The 13,666-nt window shown below is 48.4% G+C and overlaps 1 protein-coding gene across 1 annotated transcript in view; it reads left to right on the top strand.

Moving 5' to 3' along the window:
• Positions 1 to 13,666, top strand: part of PDIA5 (protein disulfide isomerase family A member 5) — a 96,085-nt gene that overhangs the window by 67,729 nt on the left and 14,690 nt on the right. The window contains exons 12-13 of the mRNA XM_024244510.3: positions 10,958 to 11,028; positions 11,536 to 11,696. Coding sequence (XP_024100278.1) covers positions 10,958 to 11,028; positions 11,536 to 11,696 — 232 coding nt within the window. The remainder of the gene's footprint in view (positions 1 to 10,957; positions 11,029 to 11,535; positions 11,697 to 13,666) is intronic.

The following is a 13,666-nucleotide window of genomic DNA, read 5'->3' as shown; positions in this document are numbered from 1 at the left end:
CAGCCACCCCCGTCTCCCCATTGTCTTCCATCCCTCTCTCTCCCAGTGAGAGCCCATTAGAAACCCTCCACAGATACTTCAGTGGCCTCTCCAACTGATGCCTAAGTTGTCACTAAATAAATGAGCCCAGGGCAGCCACGGTGCTAGGCCCTTCATATGGGTGATCTCTATTCTGCCACAGGCCACACTGAGATTTACAGCCAGGTTTGCCCCACAGCCCTGTCCCCCAGGAGCTGGGCCAGACCTCCTGGGCAGGACAGGCCGAGTATGAGCAGAGGGCTCTGAGAGGGGCGTGTCTGTGGTGCTGCTGGTGACAGAGCCTGGACCCAAGGCCAGGAGCAGCCTCTCTTGCTAGCACTTGGCTTCCCCTTTGTAGCGAGGCTTCGTGCCTGACCTCCCTCTGGTCCTCACGGTGGGGCCTCACGCGCAGCCCCAGGTGCAGTTTTCCCACCCTGCAGGTGACAGAGATGCTGTCTGCAAAGGGTGTGTCAGGAGGACACTGGCTGCTGCCACCCGTGGCACCTTTTTGTTTTTCTGCAGCGTTCCATATGAGAGAAGTCAGAGTGTGCGTGGCCACTCATCTCCTCTTGTCACTGTTTTTTGTCCCTCTCTAGTAACTTCAGGTCTGCATTAGGAGGGGAAGGACAAGCTGCCATGGCACTAACTGAGTAGACATCATTTATATGGGGATGTTCAGGGGAGCAAGGGGGGCATCCCAGAGAGGGGTGTTCCTGAGCAGCTCGTCTCTCCTAGGCCCGTGGACACCCATGCAGGTGCTGGGGATCCTGAGGACCCCCTGCCCTTCCTCTCCCCTGTGCTACAGGGTTTCTTGGGGGCCACGTGGCTCTACCCTTGCCCACCCCCTGACTCATCGACCCATTTTCCTTGGCAACAGGTCTGAGATGGAATGTTTTCCTTGCCATATCTTGCCTCCAGCAGGTATCTGCACTGCCTTCCAGGAGCTGGGCTGTTTCTGGCAGCAGGTCCCCATCAGACTCAAGATTTTCTGCTGTCATCTTTTTTTTTTTTTAAGCTTTTAACTGTATTTTTGTCTTATTCTCAAAGCAATATATCACCTTTGTAGAAAATCTAGAAGGTATAGTAAAATATAAATGATTAAGGAAAGAAACTACCTATAATCCCCATTATCCAGAGGTAACCACTTTTTTTTTTTTTTTAACTTTTTGGCATCATTCTTGCTAGTCTTTTTCATTTGGTTTTTTTTTTTTTTTTTTGTCTTGTTTTTAACTTTTATTTTTTAAAAGAACATACCATAAAATCGACCTTTTTTTTTTAATCGCATGTATAGATTTGTGTAACTGTCATGCCACGAAGTGCCTTCGTGCTGTCATTTTATTTTATTCATTCATTTATTTCTGGTTTTCTCTTTTCTTTTTTTTAGAGACAGGGTCTCACTTTGTTGCTCAGGCTGGCCTCAAACTCCTGGGCTCAAGTGATCCTTCCACTTCAGCCTCCTGAGTAGCTGGGACTACAGGCACGGGCCACCACACTTGGCTACTTTTTTGGATTTCTTTTTGTAGAGATGGAGTCTCCCTATGTTGCTCAGGCTGGTCTTGAACTCCTGGGCTCAAGTGATTCTCCTGCCTCAGCCTCCCAAGCAGCTGGGATTATAGGTGTGAGCCACTGCACTTGGCCACTTGTATTTTCTAATTGCACAAATAATTTAAGAATAATATTAACAGCATTCTTGTTATCAGCAGTGCAAGGTTCAAGAGATACATAAGAATATAGTGCAGACAGTGAAAATCCCTCACTCCCCACGCAGTGCCCCTTCTCAGGGCTGGTCACCACTCACAGTGGAGGATGGATCCTTCCTTCTCCTTCTGCAGTGCTTCTACCTAAACAACAGGGGGTTGGTTGGCCGGGCACGGTGGCTCACGCCTGTAATCCCAGCACTTTGGGAGGCCGAGGTGGGTAGATCATGAGGTCAGGAGTTCGAGACCAGCCTGGCCAATATGGTGAAACTCCATCTCTACTAAAAATACAAAAATTAGCCAAGCGTGGTGGCGCACACCTGTAGTCCCAGCTACTTGGGAGGTTGAGGCAGGAGAATCGTTTGAACTCAGGAGGCAGAGGTTGCAGTGAGCCAAGATCATGCCATTGCACTCCAGCCTGGGTGACAAGACGAAAAAAAAAAAAATAGGGGGTTGGGTTTTTTGTTTTTGTTTTTTAACATAAGTAGGACCACTTCCTATCCATTTTTCTGTGATTTGCTTTTTTTACCTTGTCAATAGGTCTCAAAGATATTTTCATGTAAATGTAGATATTGGCACATAAATCTACCTCAATCTTTTTAACCATTGAATAGTATCTTATAATTTGGATATGCCAGAAATTTTAAACCATTCCCCTATTGATAGGTATTGTATTTATCTCCAGTTTTTCACTATTCAAACAATACAATGAGCATTGGTAAACATATATAATTGGGAACACGTGTAAATATTTTTGATTAATTCCTAAAAGTGAATTTCCTTGGCCCTGGGGTAAGTAAGCTTGAGCTTTGGCAGATGCTACCAAATTGCCATACAGAAAGATTTTCCCAAACCCAGCGGGTGACAGAGCCTTTGTCCTTTGCAGCCATGGATACTATCTGCCTTTTATATTTCTGCTAAGCTGGGCAAAACAGCAACTTGTTTACAGCTATCTGACCTCTAGGGAAGCGGGACATCTTTTCATGTGATAATCAGCTTTTCATGTTTCTTCCATGGACCACCTATTCATACGCTTTGCCCATTTTTCTGCTAGGTCTTTTTATTTATTTGTCTTTTTATTCTTGACCTAGAACTCTACAATTATAGATATTAATCTTTATCTGTTTTCTGTGTTTTCCATGTTCCATTAGTCTATTTCTTGCTCTAATTTTGTTTATGGCGCCTTTCATTGTACAAAGCTTTACATCCTTTGTAGCTGAGTAATAGCTATTATATTTATTGGTCACTGATCACACTTACTATGGATCAGGCGTCGTTCTAGGTACTTTCCATATTTTAACAGATTCAGTCTTCATAAAAAATTCTGTGAATTTGATATCATGATTAATTATTCTCAAATAAGTAAGGATGGGGAGACACCAAGAGGTCAAGAAACGTGCCAAAGGTCACATAGCCAAAAAGTGCAGCCAGGATGAAATCCCAGGCTGTCCCAGAGGCCACAGCCTAACCACTGAGCCATTCTGCAAGTCTGCCTTCTCCCATCCTGACCTCTGGGATTTGTGGGTTGTTTAGGAAATTCTCCCTTAGGATATTAAAATAGTGACCTATATTTTGTTATAATGTTTTTATTTTTTAATTTCTTTCTTTAATTCATCTCTATTTTTCATTTGTCTATTGTGCCAGGTGTGATGAAGGGATTTTTTTTTTGAGACAGGGTCTCACTCTGTCACCTAGGCTGGAATGCAGTGGCATAATCATAGCTCACTACAATTTCAAACTCCTGGGTTCAAGTGATCCTCCTGCCTCAGCCTCCTAAGTAGCTAGGACTACAGGCACACACTACCACACCTGGCTAATTTTTAAAATTTTTATAGCAGTAGAGTCTCACTATGTTGCCCAAGCTGGTCTCAAACTCCTGACCTCAAGCAATCTTCCTGCCTTAACCTCCCAAAGTTCTAGGATTATAAGCATGAGCCACTGCATCTGGCCCTAATTTTATTTATTTAAGTCTTTTCTATTCATCTTTTTCCTTTACATATTCCCCTTAACATTATCTTGTAGGTATTTTCATGTTATTAAAAATGCTTTTTTTGTACATGCTTTTTGTGGCCACATAATATTCCACTGTAGAATATAATGACACTGTAAATTGGTTAACTAGCATCATAATGTTGAAAGTTTGAGTTGTTTACCATATTTCCCATTATAAATCATGCTGCAAAGAACATTTTAATGCATAAATATTTGTCTACATGTCTGATTATTTCCTTAGGATAGGAACCTGGAAGTGAAATTTTAAAACTTGTTTATCCACATTTTGCGCTAACATAAAGGAAAAAACAAACTCTTTGCATAAGAAGAGGGGTCATGTGATGAATAGAGGCATCTGTGAGTGTGTGAGTCTGCCCCAAGATGCCTGCAACTGTCAAGGAGTCCACTTTGGTGCTTCTGCATTTGGAAGCCTTAAAAGAGCTCTGAGGTCTCTGTAGGCCCCTCCACGTCCGTATTTCTGCTGGCATTTGTAGGAAACCCTCCCTCCCTGGCATGCCCCAAGCCAAATTCCAAGCAAGGCAGGAACCAGGCTCTTCTAGAGGCCCAAGTACTACCCCAGTACCCTGGCTACCAGGGAGCTCTACAGATTAATCTGGTCCCTTGGGAAATTCTGGTTCCAGCATCCAGGAAAGCCCTATAGCGGGCCTGTAATAAAATCATAAGTATAATTGAATTTAATGAAATCCAGAGGAATCCGAGGGCTTGGGGTTGACAGGAGGCCAACATTCCCACAGCCAGAAAAGAGCACGATCAAGGAGTTGATGCGCAGACCTCTATGCCAGATCACGGAAATCGGAGTAAGTGCACTTACACAGATGATAAAAGCCCAACAAGGAAGTTTAGCAATAAAACTTAATGGCCTCTCAAATCACAATCAGGACACGAAATGCAGTGGGCTGGACTCCCACTCCCTGCGTGTAACCCTCCTCCTCCAGCTGTCCCACAGCCAGGGACATCATGAAGGCCAGGCCCAAGGAGGCTGGTCCTCAGGTCACCACCAGCTGTATTCATCACCCGCGGCTCCCCAAGACAGGAGGGTGTCAGGGAGGGAGGTGTTTGCTCAGCCAGACCTTTCTCCTCCTCTGGGCCTGGCCAGGCTCCTCATCTTAAACTCTGTTTGCAGAAGTTTATTGCTTAGCCTTAGTGTCTTATTCAGGGTCAGAAGGAATTGATGCTACAATTGAAAACCTTAACAATATCAAGAGAATTCTAGGGTATGTATGGGAAACTTTAGAACAGCATCCTTAGATGTTAGAGATTTTGGGAGACATTTTTCTCCTAGTGAGGTGCAGAGGAGGCGCAAAGATGGTAGTGGGGAGGGGAGGAGAGGGGATGTGCATAGTAACCGGCTTGGTTGCCAGTTCTACTAATTAGAGGTGTTTAGTCAAATTAACGACTATTTGAGTGCAAGCGATGACCCTTGCCCATAAAGAATTTAGTCCTGCCAAACATCGTGTGCGCAGGTGTAACCCTAACAACCTAACAAGTCATGAGGCTGATTCATTCAGAAAGTGTGTGGAGCAGCGTGGTCAGTATCAGGAATATGGTGGCCAATTAGACAAGACAGCTGAGCCCCTGCCTGCACATACGGAGCCTCCATTCCAGTTGAGGGGATGGGCAAGGAACAAGTGAGCAGATTACTCCAGCTGCTTTGAGTACAATTAAGAAAACAAGACAGGATATTGGGAGAGGGCATGATAGCATGAGTCGCCTTTGGGATAGGTGGTCAGGGAGGGTCTCCTAGAAGGTGAAATTTGAGTGGAAGCCTGAGTGGCTGATGTAAAGGGGTAAGCTGCACATAGACCTGGGGGAAGATGTTGGTATGTATGCTCCAGGTGGGGGAAAGAACATGTTCCAGGGCCCTGGGGTATAAATGAGCTTGGTGTGATGGGAGAAGAGAAGGAGAGCCAGAGGCTGCAGTAGAAGTGACCTGAGTTGAGGGTGAAGGTAGGCAGGACTCAGATTGTGTGGGGTCTGTAGCCATAATAAGTTAGGATTTGAATCTACCTGTGATAGGAAGCCACTGGAAAGTTTTAAGCAAAGGGATCTGATCTGATTGATGTTTTGAAAATTATACCCCAGCTGCCCTTAAATATCAGAAGACAGCAATATCACAGTCACAAAGCAACACAAAATTAAATGCCATAGAAATATCTGAATAAGAAATATTTTGTAATTAGAAGAGAAACAGATCATTCGATGGGGCTACCGTGAACTGGGAAGACTCAAAGCAGGGGCCAGAACCAAGGTAGGATTGCGAGGGGTTGTCCAGGGTGGATGTTACCTGTGGAGAGGTCCCATCCATCAGGGCAGGGGCTGGGAGGAAGAGGGGGCAGGTGGTGATGGCCCTGGGGTATTTGTCACTTCGTCTTCCAGAGCCACTATTTCGGGCACTGTAAAACGGACCTACTGAGCTGTGTCGTGTGTCTGGTGGGGCTGCTGTGATAGAGTGTGGAAGCCCAGCACAGACAGCGAGTGCTTTCCTTATAGAGGTGGGGAATTCTGGGAGCTGAGGCCGAAGTCCAGGAGACAGCCATGTGTGCGAGCTGCGGAAACTGGAGGTCTCCTGGTATTGACCCCAGCTGGCTTCCCATGTCTGTGGCAGACATTGCAAGTTGGTCACAGCTCCTCTTCCCAGTGAGCGAGTTCTCAGACTCAGCCTCTGTCTCAGGCCCACCACTGATGGAAGCTGGCAGGTGGAATGAAACCCACTTGCCACCCTAGCAGGGCAGTGGCGTCAAAGGCCTGGAGCCTGATAAAGGGATGAAGTAAACCTCCCTACCAGCACACAGTGAATTCTCATCTTCAGGAGTCCTGCCACATCAACTGGGTCACTTTAGAAAGCAACAGTGATTCTCAGTGAATGGCAATGGCTGGCTTTTCTTTGTCTTCCCTCCCCCGATTCCTACTCCCGTCCCACTGTCCATCTTGACCATGGGCCCTGCCACAGCTGGCCTGACAGCACCATCCACATCATGGAGGGTATGGGGAGAGTGGTCAAGGGAGCCTCTCCTTCCTGCCTCTCCCACCTCCCATGGAGGCCACCCAGGGCCTCATGCCTGCGTTTCCTGAGGCCTCCCCGTGTATTCTCCACTATGTGCTGCTGGGCTGAGTCAGTCTGTCTCAGGGCAGTGGACCTTTGGGGACTTTGCATGGACCACTCACGTCTCTCCAGAGCAGGTTGAACTCTTGGGCGATGGACTCACTGCCGCAGGAGGGTCTCTGAGCTTCCTTCTCCTGCAGTTTGTTTTCATGCATGGTGAGCCCCCTCACTCTGCCCCAGTCAGGGGAGGTCAGCCTGAAAGCAGGAGAGTGGGGGGCTCACCTTGGACAGGTGCAGGGAGCAGCAGCTTGGGGTTGCCCCCGGGGCAGGGAGATCCCTTTAAGAGCTGTAGAACTTTTTCATCCTGACCATGGCCCCAAAGGATGGTTTTTTCTCCACTCTATTTTAGTGAGAGGCAAAAAAATAATTTGTTAATCTTAATATACCTCATATTAAGTCAGTAGAACCTTCTGCAGATTATTCCATTTACTCCTGACATGTGGGCCAGTGTGGAAAGACATCTAAGCCTGGGCCCCTGTGCATCAGCTCTCCGTGTTCTTCCACTTCGCCTCCCATTGGATAGTGATTGGCTTGGAGTCCGGTGGCCTCCTTTGTCCTGGGCTCCTAACCCCAGTTCTGTGAGCACGTTCAGGGAGTCCAGGATCCCTCTGGAATTGTACATACATGTGGAGTATATGCATCAGTGTGGGGAAGGGGAGGAGAGGCTTTTGTGACAATCTCAAGAATGTCAGTGCCCGGGAGGCGCAGACTCCTGCCCCAGCTCTCCCTGGACCCTCTTGGAGTTCTTCTTCCTCTTACTGCTGAGGTAGGGGCCACTGCCTAGAGGGAGCGGCCTGCCTGCTGTCCCCACTGGATCTCGGGCTGCACGTGTCCCATTGGGAGCAGGCTCAGGGAAATACAAATAGCACTGCATGCTTTTATGTTTCAGGTGCATCCTATTAAATGGGCTTTTGTGGTTGCCCCTGGGAATCTGCATGTAATCGGTGTGTAAAATTGTTTCTGTGGGGAAAACAAACAGCCAACTTACCAAAACAACCCTTTTGTGACTGGATTATTTAGGTAACACATGGCTTGTGATGATGCTAAATGTTCACTTCTGGAAAGTGATATTCTTGTCATTCAAAATAATGATGACCTTGATACCTCTACAGCTCATGATGGGGGGATCCCAAGTGGGGTCTAGTCAGACCGTGAACTCCCAAAGTCGTCTAACCCTGTATGCATTTTTCTGGAAGAAGGGTTTACCACTTTGATCATGATCTCCACAATGTCTGACTGCAGGGGACATTAAGAATATCTGCTGTGGAGAACCAGGCCAGGAACAGCCAGGCTGCCCTGCCCTGCCCAGGGGCAGCCTCTGCGGGGGCCGAGCTCAGCAGTCCCAGAGGAGCCCTTAGGAGCACTTTTGGGGCTGTGTGCCTTGCTCAGCCCTGGCAGCGGAATTCTGCACTGCTGAATTGAGCGTGGGGACGTCCTCATTTCTCTGAGGCTGCCCCTGCCCTCCTGACTGGGCCCTCTGTCCTCTGTCTCTAACTTGCCCACATGTGTCCTTTCATCTGCCACCTCCAGGAGGTCTTCTCAAGCCCCTGGTCACCCCAGGAGTTGTCTACTAATTATTTAATTAGATCTCTTCATTGCTGACCAGTAAATATTTATCGTATATCTATTAAACGGTGATCCTTTTGCTTCATGGGGAGGTACAAGGTAAAAAAAACCTCAGGTCCCACCTTTAGAGAGTCACCATCTGGGGCTGGGCACGGTGGCTCACGCCTGTAATCTCAGCACTTTGGGAGGCCAAGGTGGGTGGATCACGAGGTCAGGAGATCCAGACCATCCTGGCTAACACAGTGAAACCCCGTCTCTACTAAAAATACAAAAAATTAGCCGGGCGTGGTGGCACACGCCTATAGTCCCAGCTACTCGGGAGGCTGAGGCAGGAGAATCGCTTGAACCCAGGAGGCAGAGGTTGCAGTGAGCTGACATCACGTGCCACTGTACTCCAGCCTGGGTGACAGAGCGAGACTCCATCTCAAAAAAAAAAGATAGCCACTGTCTGATACCTAGAGCCCAGCATGATGAGTGTGTAGTGTGGGTACAATATGTAATAGGGCTACAAGCAGCTGCCGGCTCCCCTGGGGCTGCCAGGGCAGGTGAGGAGTGCTCTTCCTCTGGTTCATCCCTTGAAGGCATCATGTGTGCCATTATATTCCCCTCTGGACCAAAGACCATGGTCCTGTCTGTCATTATGCTGGAAGATTCTAAGGGCCGATGCCTTTTCTACCCTTTCTTCTGCATCATAGCCCAACAGGAGTAGGGAGCTCCCTAGATAACGGCAGCAGAGGTGCCTGTATACCCAGCAGTTCCTCCTCTTCTTGTTGTGGAGCCTCCCAGTTGAGGGTTAGCAGTGTCTCTCTTCCTTGGATCCACCTGGGAAGAGTCGACGTGTTGGTGTGGCTAAGCACTGTAGCCACTCCCTGGGCTGCATTCCATGAGGGTCAGTGCCCTTGACCCAGTCATGTCTCCAGTGCTCTGTCCAGAGGAGGAGCTTCACAACACTGCCTGGGAGCTCAAGGATCAGTTTGGTTTTCTGTTATCAGTTAAGTGGGGAGTAGCCACTCTGGGGTCTCTTGTCCCTGGGAGGGACAGGGTGAGGATGAGCTGAGGAAGCCAGGTACAGGCAGGAGTGAAATGGAGAGATTAAGAATGAGACAGGTTCATGTCTCACCTGGAGCTGAGTTCTGCAGAAATGGTCTTGGAGGAGGAGACAGAAGCTTTCATCCCTGCCGGGTGCTCAGCTGGAGGCAGGAAAGCCGATTCCATAGCTCAGTGGGAGGTCTCCTCTGATTATACTGTTTGACTTTCTGTCTTGCTTTCTTCTTGTCTTTCTTTTTCCTAACAATCAGTAGTAGAATTATAGCGTTCTCAGCTCCCACACAGTGGCACACCCCTGAGAAGGTTGAGTCACGACCTGTCATCCGCTGATCCTAGTTAATGCATGGTCCCCGCACAGCCAGGCTCACCTTCTGAGCAGCCTCCATCCTGAGCCAGTCTGCAGACCCCTCACCTCCCAGTCCCTCCAGCATCAGAGGCCAGAAAGTACTCTTTCTATTAAAATGAAAACAATGTACAAATGTCGAGGTCTGTCATCTACACAAAGTGCTTAATTTCTTTTTAATGCATCAAATTTTATTATTTCTGACATCTTACTGTGTTCACATGGCTGTAAGAAAAGGACAGAGCAGGCCGGGCATGGTGGCTCACGCCTATAATCCCAGCACTTTGGGAGGCCGAGGCGGGCAGATCACGAGGTCAGGAGATCGAGACCATCCTGGCTAACACAGTGAAACCCCATCTCTATTGAAAAAGTACAAAAAAAATTAGCCGGGCGTGGTGGCAGGCGCCTGTAGTCCCAGCTACGTGGGAGGCTGAAGCAGGAGAATGGCATGAACCCAGGAGGCGGAGCTTGCAGTGAGCAGAGATGTGCCACTGCACTCCAGCCTGGGCAACAGAGCGAGACTCCATCTGAAAAAAAAAAAAGAAAGAAAAGGACAGAGTAGTTTCTATCCCAAAAAAATCCCATCATGTCATATGGGGACAATTAGAATGTAATTATGTCCCATACTTATGCTTCTGTGAATTTTTATGCCCAGCTCAAGGCCTCAGACTGCCTTCTGTCCAGAGATGATGATGGTGATCACAGCATGGTACCACAACCTACACGCTGCCTGCAGCTGGGGCCTCCCACCAGACTGGTTGGGTTTTCAACCCAGCTCTGTGACCATGGCTGTGTATATGGCCTTGGGCAGTCACCTGCCCTCTTGGTGCCTCAATTGTCTAATCCATAGAATGGAGATAATGTCAGTTCCTACTTTGTGGGGCAGTTATGAGGCTGTAAAGCACTGGTCAGTACCTGGCACACAGGCTACATACATGTTGCCTGTATTATTTATGCAGTTGTTTTATTTTTGTGTCTGGGGTACCTTCTCGCTACCCCAACCCACTTCTGGTGGATTATGCAAACTATTTCTTTTCTTTGAGCTGGTGCTGCTGCTGCTTTTCTCTGGTGTCTGGGAATGGGGCTGAGCTGCCTTACGGAGGCAGTGCAGGGGAGCATCCCGAGGGCCTCTGTGCCATAGGAATGGTTTCTTTTGATCTCTCCCCACAGGGTGTGGCCACTGTAAGAAAATGAAGCCAGAGTTTGAGAAGGCAGCAGAAGCCCTCCATGGAGACGCGGATGTGAGCATCCTTTCCTTCCCCCTCACCGTTCTCTTTGAAAGAATCACTGACAGGTGGAATCATCATGACTTTCCCCTGCAAGCCCTGCTGCAGCTCCCGTGGTCCGTGGAGGCCAGCAGTACCTCTGTGTGCCCAAGTAGAACGTCTTAGACAGATGGGATCCTAGAGGGGGGCAGAAGGACTACTGGGCCATGTTCCCGTGCCCGTCCAGGTGACCTCTGCCTGCTCCTTCTTTTCTCTGGGACCCTGGCTAACAGGAACAGGTGCCAATCTACTCAACGTGGCTGGTGGGGCAGATTCAAAAGCCTCATCTCAGCTCATAAATGAGAAATGATGGCCGTGCCAATGTTCAGTTGTTCCCTGGGATATGGGAGCCCACTGGGCTAGCCACCCCAGTTAAATTCTGGCAGGTCCAGGACGGGTTGTGGGGGCAGCGTCTGGGCTCCTGTGTTCCACCAGCACCGCATCTGAGGCTGTAATGCATGGTTGGCCTTTCCCCCATCCCAGAGCTCTGGTGTCCTTGCAGCTGTCGATGCCACTGTCAACAAGGCCCTGGCAGAAAGATTCCACATCTCAGAGTTTCCTACATTGAAGTATTTTAAGAATGGAGAGAAATACGCAGTGCCCGTGCTCAGGACAAAGAAGAAGTTTCTCGAGTGGATGCAAAAGTAAGTGTTATGATCTCAGTAGTGCATCCTAACTGCCAGCTGGCGGCCTCTGGAGACCACCTTGAGGAGGTGAAGTAAACTTTATGGTCAATGTCCTGGGCTCAGGCCCATAGGAGTCAAGACAGATCTGACTTCCTCAACCCTAAAATCACCGTTTATATGCTGATCACGTGTCTTGATCAGGTCACTGCTGGCAGTCCTTCTGGACGCAGCTTCATCGACGCACTAAACCGTGTGTTGCTTTTTCTCTGTCTCAGTCTCCTTAGGCCCAGGTCTTATTGTCTGCATTTTATTCCATTCCCTTTGAGTAAATGAAGGAGACACAGCTCTTCATATCCAGAACTAGACTCATTTCGTCCAGGTTTGCTAGCAGTTGGCTGGGCCTCTAGTGATGTCCACAGGGCAGGCTGTGGTGTTTTGCAGCTGAGGATAAAGATTTTGAAGAGCCCCCTCAGCCTGTGTATTAGTTTGCTAGTGTTGCCATAACAGACCAGGTGGCTCAACAATATAATATAACAATATAACAGAAGTTTATTTTCTTACAATTTTGTTTTGTTTTGTTTTGTTTTGTTTTGAGACATTCTCACTCAGTCACCCAGGCTGCAGGCATGATCTCGGCTCACTGCAACCTCCACCTCCCAGGTTCAAGCGATTCTCCTGCCTCAGCCTCCCAGGTAGCTGGGATTACAGGCACATGCCACCATGCCTGGCTAATTTTTTGTATTTTTAGTAGAGACGGGGTTTCACCATGTTGCCCAGGCTGGTCTCGAACTCCTGAGCTCAAGTGATCCACCCGCCTCAGCCTCCCAAAGTACTAGGATTACAGGCGTGAACCACCATGTGCAGCCGATTTTCTTACAGTTTTGGAGGCTAGAAATCAGAGATCAAGATGTTGGCAGGGCTGGTTTCTTCTGAGGCCCCTCCCCTTGGCCATCTTCTGCCTGTGACTTCCCATGGCCACCCCTCTCTATGTATCTGTGACCTAATCTGCTCTTCTTATAAAGACACCAGTCATGTTGGATGAGAGCCCACCCTAATGACCTCATCTTAACTGAATTATCCCTTTAAAGGGACAATTTGTCTCTAGATATATTCACATTCTGAGATAATGGGGGTTAGGACATCAACATATGAATTAGAGGGGGACACAGTTGAACCTATACAGTCTGAGCTACTTTGTCAGGACATTGGTCAGATATGAGATGTTTATTTAAAGCATAGACTCTGAGACTCTTTGATTCAGGAAGTGTGAATGGGACCCTCAGCCATGGTGTTCTGAGAAACACCAGCTTATGGAATGGCAGCAAAGTTGCCACTAGATTCAGGGGAGGCCCCTGGCAAGAGGGGAATGGACTGATGAGATTCTGGCCTCAGCTTCTCCCACTTTGTCCTGCTCATCCACTGGGAGGATTTGGAAAGTAGCCAGGCCTTTGTCTCAGGGACCAGAGGAAAATGATGGTTTGCCTCTGAAAGGGACAAGGTGCTCACTCACCCCTCAAGGCCTTCTGGTGTCTGAAGCAAGTGGCTTGTTCACACCCACTTTTCCAGCCTTGCTCTGGTGCCAGGGCTGGTTCACTGGAAAGGACTGGGTGGGGCGGGGGATCTGGCCAGGTCCCTGTGATGCTTGGACTTCTGGTTAGAGAGCCGAGGGAATCCAGAGTGTTGATCATCACTAATCAGTGCTCCAGAGCCTTGGCCACAAACAGCGAGCATGAGGGGCCTTTGTCCTTTCTGTGTGCCGCTGCTGCTACTGAGAGCCTGAAAAGCACTCAGGCTAAGTGCTTTCAGGTTTAAGTACTTTCTTAAGTGCTTTTAGGTCAAGAGCATGGGCTTTGGAGTCTGAGAGACCTGGGCTCAGATCGTGACCCTGAGCCATTTCTTTGACGCCTCTAAGCCCCAGTTTCCTATCTGTAAGATGGAGACAGTAATTTCCCCATACACTTGTCTAGGGAATTAAATGAGACTCCTGT

Source organism: Pongo abelii, chromosome 2 (assembly GCF_028885655.2).
Source record: "Pongo abelii isolate AG06213 chromosome 2, NHGRI_mPonAbe1-v2.0_pri, whole genome shotgun sequence".
NCBI lineage: Eukaryota > Metazoa > Chordata > Mammalia > Primates > Hominidae > Pongo > Pongo abelii.
The sequence above is the reverse complement of the archived record's forward strand: the minus strand, read 5'-3'. Positions and strand labels throughout refer to the sequence as shown.